The sequence below is a fragment of the Oryx dammah genome, unplaced genomic scaffold, assembly GCF_014754425.2.
Source record: "Oryx dammah isolate SB20612 unplaced genomic scaffold, SCBI_Odam_1.1 HiC_scaffold_1, whole genome shotgun sequence".
NCBI classification, from domain to species: domain Eukaryota; kingdom Metazoa; phylum Chordata; class Mammalia; order Artiodactyla; family Bovidae; genus Oryx; species Oryx dammah.
In genome coordinates this window covers 8,440,413-8,460,286 of record NW_024070185.1, presented here as the reverse complement: position 1 = coordinate 8,460,286, position 19,874 = coordinate 8,440,413, and the positions used below count along the sequence as shown (strand labels likewise).

The window sequence follows — 19,874 nt, the reverse complement described above, 5'->3', positions numbered from 1 at the left end:
CCAGATCCTGGAGGGACGAGAGTCAGTGAGGAAGCCAGCTTCTCTATGGAGAAAAATCCCCGACTATGGAAGGAAGGAGAAAAGTCGGGCTTGGGTTAGAAAGATGTAGCATCTGAGGGGCCATGTGTATGTGTACAGGAAAGCCTGAGAAGGCTCCCTGCCTGAAGGAGAACAACTTTCAAGGAGAGGGGCTAATAATAGGAAAGGGCTCCAGGTCGCTGAGCAGCTGTGGGGGGCTGAGACCCAGAGCCCACTGGAGAATAGGGACCAAAGGAGGGAAGCTGGGAGGGCCACCCCCAAGTGGGTCTTCATGACCTCACAAAGCAGGCATCCTCAGCCCAGCATTCCCGAAGCTCCAAGGCAGTCCTGGCTAGGTGTCCTAGCAACTGGATGCAGGGCCATGGCACTCTTAACAGCCCAAGGAGTGAAAAGAGTCTTCCAATCTCAGGTGAAGAGAACACACGACTTTTAAGAGAAAGTGTGCTCCGATTGGTCTAAGAGGGAGGGGTGTCCTCCCAGGGACCCCTGGACAGCTCTCCTGTCCCCGCGTGTCAGCTCAGAGGCCCGAGACAGACGGGTGTGTGCCCAGGGAATGTGTGTGCCAGGTGTGTGCCAGGCCAAAGTTGGCTCAGACTTTGGAGCTGGAGGGCTGTCTTCCAGGCCTGCGGTGACAGCCCCTGATGCAGCAGAGCCCGCATGGAAGGACAGAGGAGGTGGGCGTGGAGGTGCTGTGCCCGCCTACACTCCAGGGAGGGCCTGGGAGACCCCTGCAGCCGGTCACAGGGGTGCCACCTTCAGCGGAGCCCTCAGGCCCTGTGAGCCCATCAGGATCGCAGGCCAATGTGTGGAGGGAATATGTGTGTGGTTGTGGGTGTGGTGGGAGCTGGGGGGTCTGTGTCTTTTGGGCAGAGAAGGGGACAGATTTCAACGGTTGCTCAGAATCGTTTCTGAGGCCAAAATGCATGAGCAATGTGAACACCTGTGGACAGAGGAGAATCTAGCCTGCAGGGCCCGGGCCTCTGGTCCGTCCACAGAGGCTCTGCTGTAGAACGCAGGCAAGACCACCCTGGGCCAGCAGCGTGCACAGGTCAGCCTCTGACCGGCACTCTCGAGCTGATGGGAGGCAGCGGGCAAGGTGCCTCATGCTGAGGCTTCCTTCCCTGGCCCAGGACGGGTGCTTTCATCATCTTTCCTGGATTTTCCAGTCAGCTGTCCTTTCAGATGCTGACCTAGGGGTCCACAAGGGCTGTGGGGGAAGGGAGAGGATTCCCCGGGGCTGAGACAAGGCTCTGGGCTTCCTTCAAGCACTGCCATCACTTCCCCACTCCCCTCCCCGCAGGGGAGCAACACTCCTGTGTTCAGTGAATCCCCATTCATGCCACACCTTTTCTTACTCCCTCCTTGAAAGGGACTTGATTCTCCTACATGGGTTGGTGATCTCTAAGAAACTTTCTAGAAAGGCCAGGTGAACTCTCAAGTAAAACGAATTCTAACCTAAAGAAAGGAATAAAAGGTACCTTAACCAGTCTTAATGTCCTAGCTTTACCAAGCAAGATGCATTCCTTCTGCTAAAGCATTGCTTCATCAAGCTTCTTCTTGGCTAGTCGTTTACACTTTAGTATGAATTTCATGGTCACATCACTATCTCCAGAGCAGTCTCAGAGGGAAGTTAAATTTTGTTTGAGGGGAGAGGATCATACTAATTCAGGACTTGAGGGCTGCTGGTGGGGTAGAAACCTGGAGCTGCAGCTGCTAGGATGAAAACTCCCAGAGGAAGGAGCAGGGCTAGAAAGGTGAGGGAAAGCTGTCCAGAAATGAAAGACTAATTCTGCCCAAGTGTACCCCTAGTCCTGGTCACTCTTCAGGATCCGGGGGTGCAGTATGGGCTCCCAGTGATGATGATGTCCCGATTCCTCAGTCTCACCCTCCACCCCTCATATCACACCATGCAGAAACCAGAAGGTCGGGAGCACCTGCGGAGACTGCTGAATTGGGAAGAGTTTGACGAGCTCAGGGACTCCCGCAGAAGCATCCTGCTGGACACCCTCTATGAAAGCATCATCTTCGCTGTGGGCAAAGGCTTCCCATGGGGGGAGGTGGCACAGGTGGTCAAGTTCACGGAAGAGCTGCTCAAGGAAACCAAAGGTACAGGGCAGGCAGGGCAGGAGTCAGTGAGGCCTGGGGAGGGCTCACAGCCGTAGGGGCCCTCCAAAGAGCCTGGAGCTACTTGCTTTCTTTCCCTGGTGTTTAGCCTCTTCATATGGCCCCAAAGAGGGCCCTGTCCAGAATTTCTGGAAAGTGGAACAAACAGAATGCCCTTGCTGAGTCTTGTTCCTGATCACTCTGGTGGGAACTCACGCCAAGCTATTCACAAAACAACCAGGGGTGTTTGTTTTTTCGGTCAGTCATTTACACTTTAGTATGAACTACATTGGGTTTCCCTGGAGGCTCAGTGGTAAAGAATCCACCTGCCAATGCAAGAGACATAAGAGACACAGGTTCGATCCTTGAGTTGGGAAGACTCCTGCAGATGGAAGTTTCAAGCCAGTCCAATATTCTTGCCTGGGAAATCCCATGGACAGAGGAGCCTGGTGGGCTACAGTCCATGGGGTTGCAAAGAGTCAGTTACAACTTAGCAAATAAACAACAACAATGAATTTCGTCATTAAACCTATATCTCTGGGGCAGCTAGTTGAGAGTAGGGTCCAAGAGAAGTCAATTTTTGTTTTAGAAAAGAAAGAAGAAATAATAACTCAGAATTTTTGTTTTGGTCTTGCTTAACTTAAATGTGTCACTCTTCTGTTTAAAATTCTTCACTGAATTTCCATTGTACTCCTGAGACTGCAAATTGTTCCCAGTGTCCGTTTTTGCTCTGCTGAATGTCTTGGAGGAATCCTCTACAGATGTCAGCTTGCTGGCAGGGATGGGGGAACCAGAGTCAGGTTGTGGAAAGAGCATCTCTCCCACCCCTACCCTGTGCTGGGTTTCAGAAGAAGAGGGTAAGCATCTCTTGCTGTGATCCACAGCACGAGGCAGTGTGGCCACAACTTCCCACTCCTTGTCTGAGATGCAGATTCATTCATTAAGCAGATACATGGAGCATCCCCTCCATGACCACCATTGTAGTAATACTCAACCAAGAATCATCAGTAGTTGCTAAAGTCAGTGGCTGAATGCTTGATGCGAAATGGGATATTTACACGCTTACTCAGAGTCTCCCCACAATGTCATTACTGATGGTAAAGGGGAAAAGAATACTTTTAGGGTGAGGGAGCCTGGTGGACACCTCCTTAATCAATGTTCCATCAGTAAGAGGACACAGTTCACCATGCCACCCAATGGGATGCAAAAGAAGCAGCCAGCATCCTTCTGTGATGTTCTAGCAGAGACACAGGGCCTGACATCATCGGAAAAAACTTAAAATTAAGAGCACTACACAGTCCCTCTCCTGTAAGCTTCAAAGCACAGAGGGCATGAGAACCAAGGACAGACAGAGGAGCTGCTCCAAACTGAAAGACACTGAGGGAACGTGTCCACTAAACATGACCGGTGGACCCGATTTGGGTCCTTTTGCTGTAAAAAATGTCACGGGGACAACTGGAGAACCTTGGGTCAGGTCTGGGTATTGGACACTAGTGTGTTGAGGGTGATCTCTGGACTCTAGTGGTTGTGATTGTGAGTGTCCTTGTGTAGGAAATGGACACAAAAAGAGCCTGGTTGATGGGGCATTAAGTGGATCACTTGTTCTTTAAGTAGTTCAGGAAATTTTTCTTTGTGCTATTTTTTTCTAGCTTCATTGAGATATAATTGACATACAATATTGTATAAGGTATGCAACATGGTTTGATATATGTATATATTGTGAAATAATTAACACAATAAGTTTAATGAACACCACCTCACCTAGTTTTTTTTCTTGGGATGAGAATTTTTAAGGTCTACTCTCTTGGCAACGTTCAAATACACAATATGATATTGTTAATTATAGTCATCATGTTTCACATTATATCCTCAGGTCTTAGTTATCTTATAACTGGAAGTTTGTACCTTTGGCTGCCTTCACCTGTTTCACCCATGCACTAACCAATGGCTTCTAGCAACCACCTATCTTTACTATGTCCATGATGAAATTCAGGGTTTTTCTGATTCCACATGTAAGTAAAATTACCGTATTCGTCTTTTTCTTTATTTTTTTTAATTAAATTTTTATTTTTACTTTATTTTACTTTACAATACTGTATTGGTTTTGCCATACATTGACATGGATCCACCATGGGTGTACATGCGTTCCCAAACATGAACCCCCCTCCCCACCGTATTTGTCTTTCTCTGACTTTTCTCACTTGATACATAATGACCTCAAAGTTCGTCACGTTGTTACAAATGCTATGATTTCCTTCTTTTATGGCTGAATAATATTCATTTATGTATGTGCATACATGTATACTTATGTATGCAAATATGTATATATACCCACATATATAGAGTGTATATTCACATTTTCTTTATCCATTTGTCTGTCATTTGATGCATGGGTTATTTCTGTATCTTCTATATCTGTATCGGCATTACTGTGAATAATGCCACAGTGAATATGTGTAAGTGTTAGTCAATCATGTCCAGCTCTTTGTTACCCCATGGACTGTAGCCCACGAGGTGATTCTCCAGAATTTTCCAGGCAAGAATATTGGAGTGGGTAGTCACTCCCTTCTCCAGGGGATCTTCCTGATCCAGGAATCGAACCCAGGTCTCCTGCATTGCAGGCAGCTTCTTTACCATCTGGGCCACCAGGGAAGCCCACAGCAAACATGAGGGTCAGGCATCTCTTCGAGAGTGATTTCATTTCCTTTGAATATGTACCCGGAAATGGGACCACTGTATCGTGTGGCACCTTTATCTGTAATTTGTTGGAGAATAGATTCAAGGGATTAGATCCGATAGACAGAGTGCCTGACGATCTATGGACGGGGGTTCGTGACATTGTACAGGAGACAGGGATCAAGACCATCCCCAAGAAAAAGAAATGCAAAACAGCAAAATGGCTGTCTGAGGAGGCCTTATCAATAGCTGTGAAAGGACGAGAAGCGAAAAGCAAAGGAGAAAAGGAAAGATATACACATTTGAATGCAGAGTTCCAAGGAATAACAGGAGAGATAAGAAAGCCTTCCTCAGTGATCAGTGCAAAGAAATAGAGGGAAACAGTAGAATGGGAAATACTAGAGATCTCTTCAAGAAAATTAGAGATACCAAGGGAACATTTCATGCAAAGATGGGCTCAATAAAGGACAGAAACGGTATGCACCTAAGAGAAGCAGAAGATATTAAGAAGAGGTGGCAAGAATACACAGAAGAACTGTACAAAAAGATCTTCATGACCCAGATAATCACAATGGTGTGATCACTCATCTAGAGCCAGACATCCTGGAATGTGAAGTCAAGTGGACCTTAGGAAGCATCACTACGAACAAAGCTAGTGGAGGTGATGGAATTTCAGGTGAGCTATTTCAAATCCTGAAAGATGGTGCTGTGAAAGTGCTGCACTCAATATGCCAGCAAATTTGCAAAACTCAGCAGTGGGCACGGGACTGGAAAAGGGCAGTTTTCATCCCAATCCCAAAGAAAGGCAATGCCAAAGAACGTTCAAACTACCGCACATCGCACTCATCTCACATGCTAGTAAAGTAATGCTCAAAATTCTCCAAGCCAGGCTTCAACAGTACATGGATCAAGAAATTCCAGATGTTCAAGCTGGATTTAGAAAAGGCAGAGGACCAGAGATCTAATTGTCAACATCTGTTGGTTTATGAAAAAAGCAAGAGAGCTCCAGAAAAACATCTATTTCTGCTTTATTAACTATGCCGAAGACTTTGACTGTGTAGATCACAACAAACTCTGGAAAATTCTTCAAGAGATGGGGATACTAGACCACCTGACCTGCCTCCTGAGAAATGTATATGCAGGTCAAGAAGCAACAGTTAGAACTGGACATGAAAATGGACTGCTTCCAAATCAGGAAAGGAGTATGTCAAGGCTGTATATTGTCACCCTGCTTATTTAACTTATATGCAGAGTACATCATGAGAAACGCTGGGCTGAAGGAAGCTCATACTGGAATCTAGATTGCCAGGAGAAATATCACTAACCTCAGATATGCAGATGACACCACCCTTATGGCAGAAATCAAGGAAGAACTAAAGAGCCTCTTGATGAAAGTAAAAGAGGAGAGTGAAAAAGTTGGCTTAAAGCTCAACGTTCAGGAAACTAAGATCATGGCATCTGGTCCCATCACTTCATGACAAATAGATGGGGAAACAATGGACACAGTGGCTGACTTTATTTTGGGGGGCTCCAAAATCACCGCAGATGGTGACTGCAGCCATGAAATTAAAAGACACTTGCTCTTTGGAAGAAAAGATATGACCAACCTAGATAGTATATTCAAAAGCAGAGACATTACTTTGTCAACAAAGGTCCATCTTGTCAAAGCTATGGTTTTTCCAGTAGTTTTGTATGGATGTGAGAGTTGGACTATAAAGAAAGCTCAGTGTTAACGAATTGATGCTTTTGAACTGTGGTGTTGGAGGAGACTCTTGAGAGTCCCTTGGACTGCAAGGAAATCCAACCAATCCATCCTAAAGGAAATCACTCCTGGGTGTTCATTGGAAGAACTGATGCTGAAGCTGAAACTCCAATACTCTGGCCATCTGATGTGAAGAACTGACTCATTTGAAAAGACCCTGATGCTGGAAAGACTGAAGGTGGGAAGAGAAGGGGACGACAGAGGATTAAATGGTTGGATGGCATCACCAACTCAGTAGACATGAGTTTGAGTAAACTCCAGGAGTTGGTGATGGACAGGGAGCCCTGGTGTGCTGTGGTTCATGGGGTTGCAAAGAGTCGGACACAACTGAGCAACTGAACTGACTGAACTGACTGATGGTAGGTATGCTGAACAACTGTTCAGGTACTTGTTGGCCACCTGTATGTTTTGTTTGGGAAAAAGTATATTCAAGTACTTTCCCCATTTTTACTTGGATTATTTGAGTGTTTACTGTTGAGTTGTATGATTTCTCAATATATTTTGGGTGCTAACTCCTTATCAGACATATGATTTGCAAATATTTTTCCCATTCTGTAGGTTGCTTTTATTTATTTAAATATTTATTGTGATGATATTGGCTTTTTTTTTTTTTTGGCGGATCTTAGTTCCCCCGCCAGGAATCAAACCCATGCCCCTACATTGAAAGCACAGTCTTAACCACTGGACCACCAGGGAAGTCTCTTTAGGTGGCCCTTTTCATTTTGTTGATCATTTCTTTTACCGTGCAGAAGCTTTCAGTTTGATGAAGTCCCCCTTGTTGGTTTTTGCTCTTGTTGCCTTTACTTTTGGTGTCATACTCCAAAAATTATTTGTTAAGATTAATGTCAAGGGGCTTTCACCTGTTTTCTTTTAGGAGTTTTATGATTTCAGGTTGTACTATTTTTTAATAGACTTTCTTTTTAGAGTAGTTTTATGTTCCCAGTAAGATAGAGCAGGAGGTACAGAGATTCCCCACAGAAACCCTGCCTTCCCCAACCCACACTCACAGCATTTCCCATTATCAACACCCCCCTCCAGAGAGGGTACATGTGTTCTAATTGATGAACTGATATTGATACGTGATTATCACTTCAAGTTCATACTTTACATTACGGTTCGCACCTGGTGTTATTTCTCCCGGCAATCTTGATTCCAGCTTGTGCTTCCTCCAGCCCAGCGTTTCTCATGATGTACTCTGCATATAAGTTAAATAAGCAGGGTGACAATACACAGCCTTGACGTACTCCTTTTCCTATTTGGAACCAGTCTGTTGTTCCATGTCTAGTTCTAACTGTTGCTTCCTGACCTGCATACAGGTTTCTCAAGAGGCAGGTCAGGTGGTCTGGTATTCCCATCTCTTGAAGAATTTTCCAGTTTATTGTGATCCACACAGTCAAAGGCTTTGGCATAGTCAATAAAGCAGAAATAGATGTTTTTCTGGAACTCTCTTGCTTTTTCAGTGATCCAGCAGATGTTGGCAATTTTATATTTGGTATCTCTGCCTTTTCTAAAACCAGCTTGAACATCTGGAAGTTCATGGTTCACGTATTGCTGAAGCCTGGCTTAGAGAATTTTGAGCATTACTTTACTAGCATGTAAGATGAGTGCAATTGTAGTAGTAGTTTGAGCATTCTTTGGCATTGCCTTTCTTTGGGATTGGAATGAAAACTGACCTTTTCCAGTCCTGTGGCCACTGCTGAGTTTTCTAAATTTGCTGGCATATTGAGTGCAGCACTTTCACAGCATCATCTTTTAGGATTTGATGAAATTCAAATACTCAGATGACACCACCTTTGTGGCAGAAAGTGAAGAACTAAAGAGCCTCTTGATGAAAGTGAAAGAAGAGAGTGAAAAAGTTGGCTTAAAGCTCAACATTCAGAAAACTAAGATCATGGCATCTGGTCCCATCACTTCATGGCAAATAGATGGGGAAATAGTGGACGCAGTGGCTGACTTTATTTTTCTGGGCTCCAAAATCACTGCAGATGGTGATTGCAGCCATGAAATTAAAAAACGCTTACTGCTTGAAAGGAAAGTTATGACCAACCTAGACAGCATATTAAAAACCAGAGACATTACTTTGTCAACAAATGTCCGTCTAGTCAAGGCTATGGTTTTTCCAGTGGTCATGTATGGATGTGAGAGTTGGACTGTCAAGAAAGCTGAGCACCCAAGAATTGATGCTTTTGAACTGTGATGTTGGAGAAGACTCTTGAGAGTCCCTTGGACTGCAAGGAGATCCAACCAGTCCATCCTAAATGAGATCAGTCCTGGGTGTTCATTGGAAGGACTGATGTTGAAGCTGAAACTCCAATACTTTGGCCACTTGATGCGAAGAACTGACTCATTTGAAAAGACCCTGATGCTAGAAAGATTGAAGGCAGGAAGAGAAGGGGATGACAGAGGATGAGATGGTTGGATGGTATCACCAACTCGATGGACATGGGTTTGGGTGGACTCCGGGAGTTGGTGATGGACAGGGAGGCCTGGTGTGCTGCAGTTCTTGGAGTCGCAAAGAGTGGGACACGACTGAGCAACTGAACTGAACTGAACTGGTGTTATGCATTCTTGGGTTTTGACAAATATGTCGTGGCATGTATCCATCATTACAGTATCATAGAGAATGCTTTCACTACCCTAGGAATTCTCCAAGTCCAATCATCCTCCTTCCCTCCCCCTAACCAGTAGAAAGTAGATGTTTCCACTGCCTCTGTAGTTTTTGCCTTTTGTCATTTAGTTGGAATCCTACAGTTTGTCGCCTTTTCAGATTAACAACTTTCACAAGTAATACGCATTTTAGTTTCCTCCATGTCTTTACATGGCAGGATAGTTCATTTAAGGACTGACTAATATTCCATTGTCTGGATATATCACAGCTGATGTGTCCATTCACCTACTGAAGGATGTCTTGCACCTCAGCATCCATTCCTAGCCACTTTTCACCACCTCCTTGTCCACCACCCTTCCTAACCTATCTCCATCTCTCAACCAGTTCACTGCTTTCACATCGTGCATCCGTTCACCAAACCACACCGTGATTCTTTTCAGACACAAATAAAATCCCATCATTCCTCTACTTCAAGCCCACTCAGTGTTCCTACTGTACATCTTACGTGCACTTGCTTCAGCCCTTTCTTTTTATTTCTGGGGCTGTCAGGTGAGCACCCTTCCATGTCTGTCCTCCAGGCCAGCATTCCAACCCAGTGATCACAGCCCAAAGGCTGAAGCAAGACGTGTAGTGCTCAGGGGCTGCTTTCAGGGATCCTTAGGAAATTTCATCCCACCACAGACAACCCCCTGCCCTTTGGAGGCTTCTTGGCATCCCTCTGGATCCCACTCCCCGCTGCTCACCGCGATGCCTGGGTACCAGGTTCAGCCTTGTGGTTTGAGCTCTGCCGTGGCTCAAGGCCAGAACAAACACTGATGAGCAGGAGAAGAATGTCAGCCCCAAGCACGTGGGAACTCGGGCTCTTTCAAGTTTCCATCAGAGCCTTCCACAGGCTGAGCCCTTGAGAAACAGTCGACGATGATGCAAACCCAACTTCAAACCGAGGAGATTAGATCGCTCTGGCGCTTTCAGTATTTCTGGCTATTGCATACCTTGCCAATACACGATCTATCTACGTCTCTAGACTCCTAAACCTCAGAGTTACTAGGAGACTTAGTGATCAGAAAACTCAACTCTCCTTACTGAAGGGACTCCCCCTCAACAAGCCAGCAAGGCTTTCCTAGCTTCTGATGGCACTGTAAAGCAACAGGGAGCTCCTTCCTTCTGAGGAAGTTCATTCCTTTGTACAGCCACTCTCGTTATTAGAAATTCCCCCTCATAGTTACACCCTCCTCTCACAACTTCTATTAATACTCACATGCCCAAAGCCTGTCCTCTAGAAGCAGTGGGTGGGCCCTGCAAATACTTAACGGCCTTCATATACTCTGATCATCATGTCTTCACAAGTCGACTGGACAACCCCAAGTGCATTTTATCATTTTTATCATTCTTACCACGATGTCATTTCTATAGACCCTTCCACCCCATGGGTGTCCCCGGTGTCTCGGATGGTAAAGAATCTTCCTGCAATGCAGGAGACCTGGGTTTGATCCGTGGGTCAGGAAGATTCCCTGGTGAAGGGAATGGCTACCCACTCTAGTATTCTTACCTGGAGAATCCCATGGACAAAGGAGCCTGGCGGACTACAGTCCATGGGGTCACAAAGAGTTGGACAGGACTGAGTGACTAACACTTTCACTTTCCTTCCTCTACCTCTTCATCCTGCACCCTCTCTTGCTTCCCTTCTCTGAGCATCCTTGGGTTTGTTAATGTCTTTCTCAAAATATGGCATCCAGATCCCAACACAATACAACCTGAGATTTGATCGATGCAGTGATGAGGGATTTTATCATCATCCTTATCCTGGTGGTGATGCTCCTGTTTCTATAGCTTATGGGCACATTTACTTTGTCAGCATCAATGTCACGGTCATATTGGGCAGGCAGTGCACCACCCATGGTCGTGTTCCCCTTCCTGCCCTTGCACTTGGCGATATGGAATACACGTGCAGGACTTTACAATCATCCCCACTGATTCCATTTGTCACTGTTGACCCGTCTTTTCCTCCTTCTGGCAGCTTTTAAATCTTGATCCCGGGACATCCAGCTTACAAGATCTTCCTCTTACTTTTAAATCCGCTCAAAGTTTGTGAAACTTGGTTGTTACAAATATCAAGTAGGGACAAGCTCTTGGGAGGGCTCCCAGAACCTGAAATTGGACTCGTTGAAGCTATAATTCATCTGGAGGCTCTGAGCCCAGACAGAAGACTCAAATCCTAGTTCAGTCCCTTGTAGGATGCATGGTCCTAGGCAGCCACACCACCACTGAGCCTCTGATTACACATCAAAAGGAAAAAACAAAAAAGAGCACCCAATTCGTAGGATTGATGTTATGAAGATGAAGCCCCCAGCATGGCTCTTGGTGCATGGAGGGGCTCAGTGAGGACTGGCTCTTATTTTCAGGAGGGACCACAGGGACAAAGACCCAGAGACTCGAGGTGGGTGATGTGATTCTGAGATGTCCTGATCAAGCGCGGCCAGGCATGCTTCATGCAGAACCTGCTTCTCATCAGCCTCCAAACATACCGAAGTCGTCAGCCCTTTCTCAGGAGCAGCAGAGATGGCCCTGAGACCCTTTCTCCTCAGATGCATCAGAAGAAAAGCGGCAGGCCAATGGGCAGAGGACCTAGAGGTAAAGCAAACGGCAGACTCACCCCTGAAGTGGGGGTGCAAGGAAGGAGGCAGAAAAGACGGTCCCGGGTAACTGACCCACCAGGAGTGTCGACTTGGCTGGCTCCGGGCTTGGAGGGTGCAGACAGTGGGGTGCAGCAGGGAACCCCACAGGTGGGAGCCACCCTAAAACTCTGCCCCCTGAGCTGGGCCCATGCACTCGAGCCCTGCCACAGCACCAACCAGATGATATCTGCCACTCCAGAAGGCAGCCAGGCCAGCCCAGACATCAGCTATGTCCGTACTGCCTCCCAGAACCCCATCCCCAGGACACTCAAGGGCGTGAACAAGCACCTCAATCCTCCGAATCAGGGAGTGCCTTCCACCCCAGGGCACTCCTTCTCACTCTGCATCAGCTCCAGGCCCAAGGCCACACAGCAGAACCAGAAGGCACCGAACTCTTCAGTCCATAGACCTGGGTTTGAGTCCATCTCCAACATGTATTACTGTGCAACTTTGAAAACATCACTTTACCTCTCTGGGCTTGCAGTTCCTAATCTCTAAAATGAGGGCCATAAGAGTTCTAACTCACAGTGGGGTTGGAAAAAGACACAGGCCTGCAGAGGATGATAGTGTGACAGACAGGAAGTGCTTGGCAAAGGTCAGCCCCCCAACCAGGCGTGGAGGTGAAGCGGGTCACACAGCAGAGACTGGTGGTCCGGGACCAGAGGTTGTTGCACGCTTCCCCCCCCTCCCTACCCCTGAGAGTCGGGGGCTTGCTGCCTGGCCCATTTCTTGTCTCTTCCTTCCCTGCAGGCAGGGCTGCAGCTAGGTTCAAGTCAGGGGCCGGGGGAAGGGAGGTCCAGACTGGCCTGTGAGGCAGCTGCCCTGCCCTCAGTACACAGGCGAGGAGACCCCAGTGCTCACCACTCATTCCCCTTGTTAGGGGACCCAGGCCGTGAGGGGCAGGCAGTTCAGATTCCAGATGAGCTGTAGTCTTTCTCACCTCGTGCCTCATCTCATCTCCTGCCTGCCTCCTGCCCCCAGGCCTGGCCCACCCATCACAGGTTGTGGGTGCGAGATGCCAACAGCCAGGGTTCTCACTGGCTATCAGCTCACCTTCAAACTTCTGTTTCGGCTAAAGTCCACACTGGGCTGTCACTCTTCTTGGAAGGTAGCTTCTCTGCGGGTGATTTTGTTTGTTTGTTTTTGTTTAGTTAATCCGGGGCTGTGGTGGTTGAGTTCTGTTTGCAGACAAGGTAACAAAGTTGGCCGGCAGCCTCTAAGGAGGGTCATGTTTGCACAACAGTGATTCAGAGCTCCGCCAGGCTGGCCGCCAGCTCAGCTTATCTACAGGCCCAATCGGGGCCCCAGAACCGAGAGGGAAAGGGTGGCCCTTTATTCAAAAGCAGAAGCTGATTCCGCTCCGGCAAACGGCTCACCGGCATGTTCGGGTCTCAGCTCCAAGCCAGAAGAAAGAGTCCTTGTGTTGGCCTCTCCTCAACCAGGCTCCGGGAAGCCCCGGGCAGATCCTATCCTGCCGTGTCCTTGGGGCCCAGGGTGAAGTCACCACTCTCAGCGCAGAGGGACAGAAGCCTGCCAGCTCCGGCCCGGTGGGAGGAAATCGCAGGAAGTGGCAGATTTTGCACACTCTACCTCAGCTCCAGGAGAGGCGTGGGGAGAGATACTGGGGCATTTGGGGACCTCAGGGAGCTGCAGAGATGCAGGGTGCTGGGGAGACCCCAAGCTTCCTATCTCCAGTGGGCCCGTAGTAGCAGGAGAGGGGGAGCAGGGAGCAGCCTCCTCCGACTCAGGCTTCGCTCCGTGGGGAACTGAGGGCTGGAGGCACCCAAGCTCACCTGGGACCTGGGAACACCTGCCCTGCACCCCTGAAGTCACTTTGCAGCTTCTGCCTCTTGGCATCATCAACATCTGGTGAGCACTGGCCTCCTCTGCACATCTGGGCTGGGGAACACCTCTTTCCTGCTGACCTGGCCCCCAAATCATGAGTCTGGGAGGCAGTGGGCCTTGATGACCAGTCAGTGGAGGCAAGAGGCAACCAGGCAAGAGCCCAGTGAACTGTTCACGGCCCCGGCATCTGTGATCCCACCCACAGCCACTCCTGACTCTCCAGGAAATGTCATCCAGGCAGCTGTAGGGTTGCGGGAGGGGGCAGTGACTCCCTCAAGCTCCCTGCACGAATGCTCCCTCCCAGCGCACTCACAGCCATGCCCAGGAGCCACCCCACCAGCCCCTGAGCATCCACCCACGTGGGGGGAACCTCCAGTGACTCAGGACCAGCGCCGCAGAGAGCAGGTGCCCTCTGCCTTCCTGAGAGCCTGTCTGTCTAGCGGCTTTCTCCTGGGCAGCCCAAACACCACACCCCTCGGACTAAATCCTTGGAGACAACTTTGCTGATGGAGGATGGAAGTTCCCACAGAGGGCACTAATTGAGATCTTAGGAGACCATCTCTTGGGGCAAAGAGGCAACTCTTTTTTCTTTTAACTTTTTATTTTGTATTGGCATATAGTCGATTAACAATGTTGTGACAGTTTCAGGTGTACAGGGAAGGGACTCAGAAATACATACACGTGTATCCTTTCTCCCCCAACCCCCCTCCCATCCAGGCTGCCATGTAATGTTGAGCAGAGTTCCCTGTGCTCTATACACTAAGTTCTTGTTGGTTATCCATTTTAAATACAGCAGTGTGTACATGTCCATCTCAAACTCCCTATCAAAGGGGCAACTCTTATCCCAGAGATCTTCCCCTGGGTGTATTCGTTTGCTCAGGCTGCTATAACAAAGTTCCCCACACTGGGCGGCTTCAACGACAAAAGCGTATTTTCTCTAGTTCTGGAGGTTGGAAGTCCAACATCAAGGTGTGAGCAAGATTGCGTTCTTCCAAGGCCTCTAGGGCTTTGCGGATGGCCATCTCCTCACTATCTACCGCACGCGGCCTTTCTTATGTGTGTCTGTGCCCTAATCTCTTCTTGTAAACACATCAGTCATAGCCGATTAGGGCCACCCTCATGACCTCATTTAAACTTAATTACCTCTGTAAAGACCCTGTCTCCAAGTACAGTCATATTCTGGGGTCCTGGGGGGTGAGGACTTCCACGAATGGCTAGGGGTGGGGGAGACACTGAGTTAATACAGCCCACGATGCTGAGAGAGGTCACAGACCGCCAGGTGGGGCTGAACCAGTCAGCCAGCCAGAAATGAAGGTGCCACTGGAACATTTCCTGAGAGGCTGCACCTGCTGCAGAGGAAGGTACAGAAATCTCAGCGGTTTCACATGTAGCATCTGTCAGCCTCACTGTGACCTTGTGTCATAGACATTATTTGTTTCAATTGGAGTATAAGTGCTTTACAGTGTTGTGTTAGTTTCTGCTGTATAATGAAGTGAATCAGCTATATATATATATATATCCCCTCTTTCTTGAACCTCCCTCCCACCCACCCCTCCAGGTCATCACAGAGCACTGAGCTGAGTGCTCTGTAGCAGCTTCCCACTAGCTATATGTTTTACACATGGTAGTGTCTATAGTAAATCCTAATCTCCTTATTCATCCCACCCTACCTTTCCCCATCCCGAATCCACACGTCTAGTCTCTACGTCTGTGTCTCCATTCATGGCCTGCAAAAAGGTTCCTCTGTGCCGCTTTTCAAATTCCACACATGTGCGATATCTGTTTTCCTCTTTCTGACTGACTTCACTCTGTGTGACAGTCTCTAGTTCCATCCATGTCTCTACAAATGACCCAATTCCATCCCTCTTTATGGCTGAGTAGTATGCCATTATATATTTGTACTACATTTTCTTTATCCATTCATCTGTCAATGGGCATTTAGGTTGTCCCATGACTTGGCTGCTGTAAGTAGTGCTATGATGAACACTGGGGTGCGTGTGTCTTTTTGAATTATGGTTTTCTCGGGGTATATGTCCAGGAGTGAGACTGCACCCTCAGCATCAGCTGATGTGTTCTGGCATGGACGTGCTCCCTGTGTGGGGTGGGGGGTGGTACTATTGTCCTTGGGACCAGACTTCTGGCCCTTTGGAGTGATCCCCTGCCCTACCTCTAACTTCCCATGCCTTTCCTCCGTTGGTTGGACATTTTGGTTGGTCTCTGGGTCCCCCATTGGCAGAGAGGACAAAGAATGGTATGAAGTCACCAAATATTAGTCTTGGTACAGTGCCCTGTCCCTGAGACAGTGAGATTACATGATCATTTTCACCTTGGGGGTGATAAAGAGTAGGAGGATGAAGATCCAAAGTCAGTGGCCCTTCTCCAAACTTGAGGTGGCTGCAGGAGGCCCCCACCTCACCCTAGAATGTGGGACTGTGAGCTTGGTGGAGATCACCATGGCTGCTTAGAATCAAAAGGACCCTAAAAGTCACCTGATTCAAGCCTCCCTCCCTCCCACCACCACCACACACTCGTTATTCAGGACTTCTCTTCCCAGCTAACTGCCTGCTCACTCCTCCACTGATAAAGCTCTCACTTCTAGAAAGTTCTCCCTGCTGCTGAACTGAAATCTGTCTCTCTGAGGCTTCCATCTGATGGTTCCTGTTCTGACCTCTGAACCTTTCCAAATCAGCTTAATCCTTGCTCTGCTCACTCAGCCATCCTCCAGCCAGCACTGGCAGAGCTCTGCACCAGAGGGTGGAGAAGAGCAAGCATCCACTCGGCAGTCGTGATACCCAAGCTCTCCACATGGATCATCTCATTTAATGTTCACACCGAGCTCGGTTGGGTGGGTACTATTGTCCCCATTTCACAATGATGCAACTGAGGTTCAGAGAGGTTAGGTAACTTGCAAATCATCACACCGCGGAAAATAATACCAGTATTAACCTTGAGATTGCCTGGCACCAGAGTCTGTCCTTTCTGCCAAAGCTATTTAGCAGTAGCCAACTTCTCGAGGACTAGGGGTGAAGGATGGTGAAGGATGTATTTGCTGAGCAGAAAAGGCAAGAGGACCACTACGGACAAAGAGAAGAGCTTAGGCAAAAGTTCATAACAATCTTTAAAATACCTGATCCTGTGTTTGCTCCTTGAGTTGCAAGAAAGTGAACAGGGAAGAAATCTCTAAAAGGACAACAAAATTTTTCTAAATCTTAATGTATGGGTAGATTTTTCCTTTAATGTGGCTATTGGTTTTTCTTTAAGATAAACACAAAAATTTAGTGAATGGGGGGAAACATTAAGGCACTCACTCAAAAAATTAAACATAGAATTACCTATGTTCCAGCAATTCCACTCTGGGGCTACATCCAAAAGAAGTGAAAGCAGGGACTGGAACAGATATTTGTACACCCACGTTCATAGCAGCAGTGACCAGACAGTGGAAATAACCCATCAGCAGACGAATGGATAAACAAAATGTGGTCTATACATAAAATAGAATATTATTCAGCCTTTAAAAGAAAGGAAATTCTGATACAGGCTTCAGTATGGATGAACTTTAAGGACATTCTACTAAAGGAAAGAAACCAATCACAAAAAGACAAATACTATATGATTCCACTTATATAGGTCCCAAGAGCTGACTCACTGGAAAAGACTCTGATGCTGGGAGGGATGGGGGCAGGAGGAGAAGGGGACGACAGAGGATGAGATGGCTGGATGGCATCACGGACTCGATGGATGTGAGTCTGAGTGAACTCTGGGAGTTGGTGATGGACAGGGAGGCCTGGCGTGCTGCGATTCATGGGGTCGCAAAGAGTCGGACACGAATGAGCGACTGAACTGAACTGAACTGAGGGTGATCAAATCTGTAGAGACAGAAAATAGAAAAGGATTTGCGGGCGACTGTGAGCAGGGGAAATTGGGAGGTAGTGTTTAATGGATACAGAGTTTCAGTTTTGCAAGATGAAAAACGCCCTGGAGACGGGTGGTGGAGATCGTTCCACAACAATGACAATAAACTTAATGCCAGTGAACTGTACACATAAAAATGGTTACGAAGGCAAATTTTATGTTGTGTGTATTTTACCACAATAAAATTAAAATTAAGTTCTAGTGGAAGTACTTTAGTTCTGTGGAGTCCATGTCTTCTGTTCACCTTAAAAATACCCCAGTAGCGGAGGCATACTTCTTGGAGCTGTAGAACCTGGGTTTGAGTCCTGATTCTGCTTGCTACACTAAACCTCAATTTCCTCATCTGTTAAATGGCAGCAATTACTTCTTTCATATGTTGATTGTGACCAATGAAATAAATTGATGGATAATTAAATGCTTTAAACCTATAAAGTAGCACAGCCGTGCAGGCTGGTTGTATTATTATTTACTAAGAGCTGAATACTGGGCAGCAACTACATGTCCAGAGCTTTTTGGAAAGATCCTTTGGAAATGAGAAATCTAGTCCTTTCCAGCAGGTACTGAGAAGTTCACAATAGCAGGGAGAGAAGAGAACACTCCAGAGATCTGGGGAGAGCTGTGAACTGTTGGGTCCTCACTACATCGTCTGACCAGAAGGGTTGCCTCTTCTTCTGTTCTCTGCAACCCTCTAGCTGGAGACAGCCAACTCCCAGCCATCCTTTGCCCTTAGCAGCCGGTGTGGCCAGGAGAGAAAGCACATCAGCATCCCATGCCCCACCCCCAGCAAGGAAGAGAGAGTCTCCAGGTAAAGACCTAGGAGAGAGTGGATTGAGGAAAACCAGCCTCTAGGAGTCTGCGGAGTCCTTGGGGAAGATAGGTTTGTCCTGGAACAGCCCCCGGGGAGTGGGGATGCCTGGAATCGTCACGATGACGATGATGACAACCATACGATTTATAGAGTGCCACTGTGTACCAGGGCTTCCCAGGTGGCATTAGTGGCACAGAACACGCCTGCCGGTGCAGGAGACACAGGAGACATTGGTTCGATCCCTGGGTCGGGAAGAGCCCCTGGATGTGGGCATGGCAACCCACTCCAGTGTTCTTGCCTGGGAGAATCCCATGGACAGAGGAGCCTGGCAGGCTACAGTCCATAGGGTTGCAAAGAGCTGGACACAACTGAAGTGAAGTATGCAGGCACGCACTGTGTACCAAGCACGGTGGGAGCTCTGTCCCCTGTGCGCACATCTAACCCTATGAGTTAAATGCTTTTACTGCTTGCATTTTACAGATGAGAACACCGATGGCCATAGAGAGAGGCAAAATAACTCATGCAAGTAGTTAAGAAGCAGAAACAAGCTAGGAGCCCGCAACCACCTGAATTCCCAGTCTGTGCTCTTACAACCACGGAAAGTTCTGAGGCACAGCTCCAGCATCAAGGCCATCTCCAGGCCAGGGGCTGCCCTGGGCTCCCGGGTGGCCTCCTTGCGACTCTGCATGGTGGCTGAGAACAGACACGTGGCGGGCAAGGTGCAGTGTGACCGGATCCTGGGTACTGTGGTCTTGGCGTCCGTCAGGCTGCAGCCATCAGCATCCAGGCAAGACCCTCCACCAGCAAAAAAATGACACCTCCCTGAAGGTTCAGGTGGTGGTTAGCATTTTTAGAAGTAAATATTTTTTTTTAAAAAAGCATTGCACACTATTTTTTAGACAGAGTGCTATTGTACAGTCAAGACTACAGACAATGTAAGTGTAACATTCATGAACACTGGGAAACCAAAAAATTCAGGTGACTCACTTTATTGCAATGTTCACTTCATTGCAGCGGTCTGCAACTGAACTCTATAGACCTCCAAGATCTGTGCGTGTTTGCCTCCAATAAATCTAAGAAATATTGCACAGACTTAACCCTTTCTGGCCATTTGCTGAGCTTATTAGCATACTCTGCTGTGCTCATGAGCATATAAAGGACACCTGTTTAATTTCCCTGGCTCCAACCTATATTCAAGGCCACGCATTTCTATGGAATACCTGTTGCAAAACAACTTTTGGAAAACTGTGACCGAGAGCGTTGGACACTGTGGTCCAGTGGAAGGACACTGTGACCTTCCAGTGTCCATCTCCAGGGTTTACTAAGCAAGTCCAAGCCACTTCAATCTGGACGCTGAAAGAGGCCTCCCCAGGTCAGGCTGGGGTTGGAACTCTGGCTCTGCAACTCTCCAGCTGTGTGTGTGCATGCATGCTAAGTTGCTTCAGT

At 47.7% G+C, this 19,874-nt stretch overlaps 1 protein-coding gene across 1 annotated transcript in view; it reads left to right on the top strand.

The window, feature by feature from the left end:
• The first annotated feature begins 400 nt into the window (after positions 1–400).
• Positions 401–19,874, top strand: part of CUNH8orf74 (chromosome unknown C8orf74 homolog) — a 28,862-nt gene continuing 9,388 nt past the window's right edge. The window contains exons 1-2 of the mRNA XM_040234815.1: positions 401–448; positions 1,953–2,145. Of these exons, the coding sequence (XP_040090749.1) occupies positions 401–448; positions 1,953–2,145 (241 nt within the window). The remainder of the gene's footprint in view (positions 449–1,952; positions 2,146–19,874) is intronic.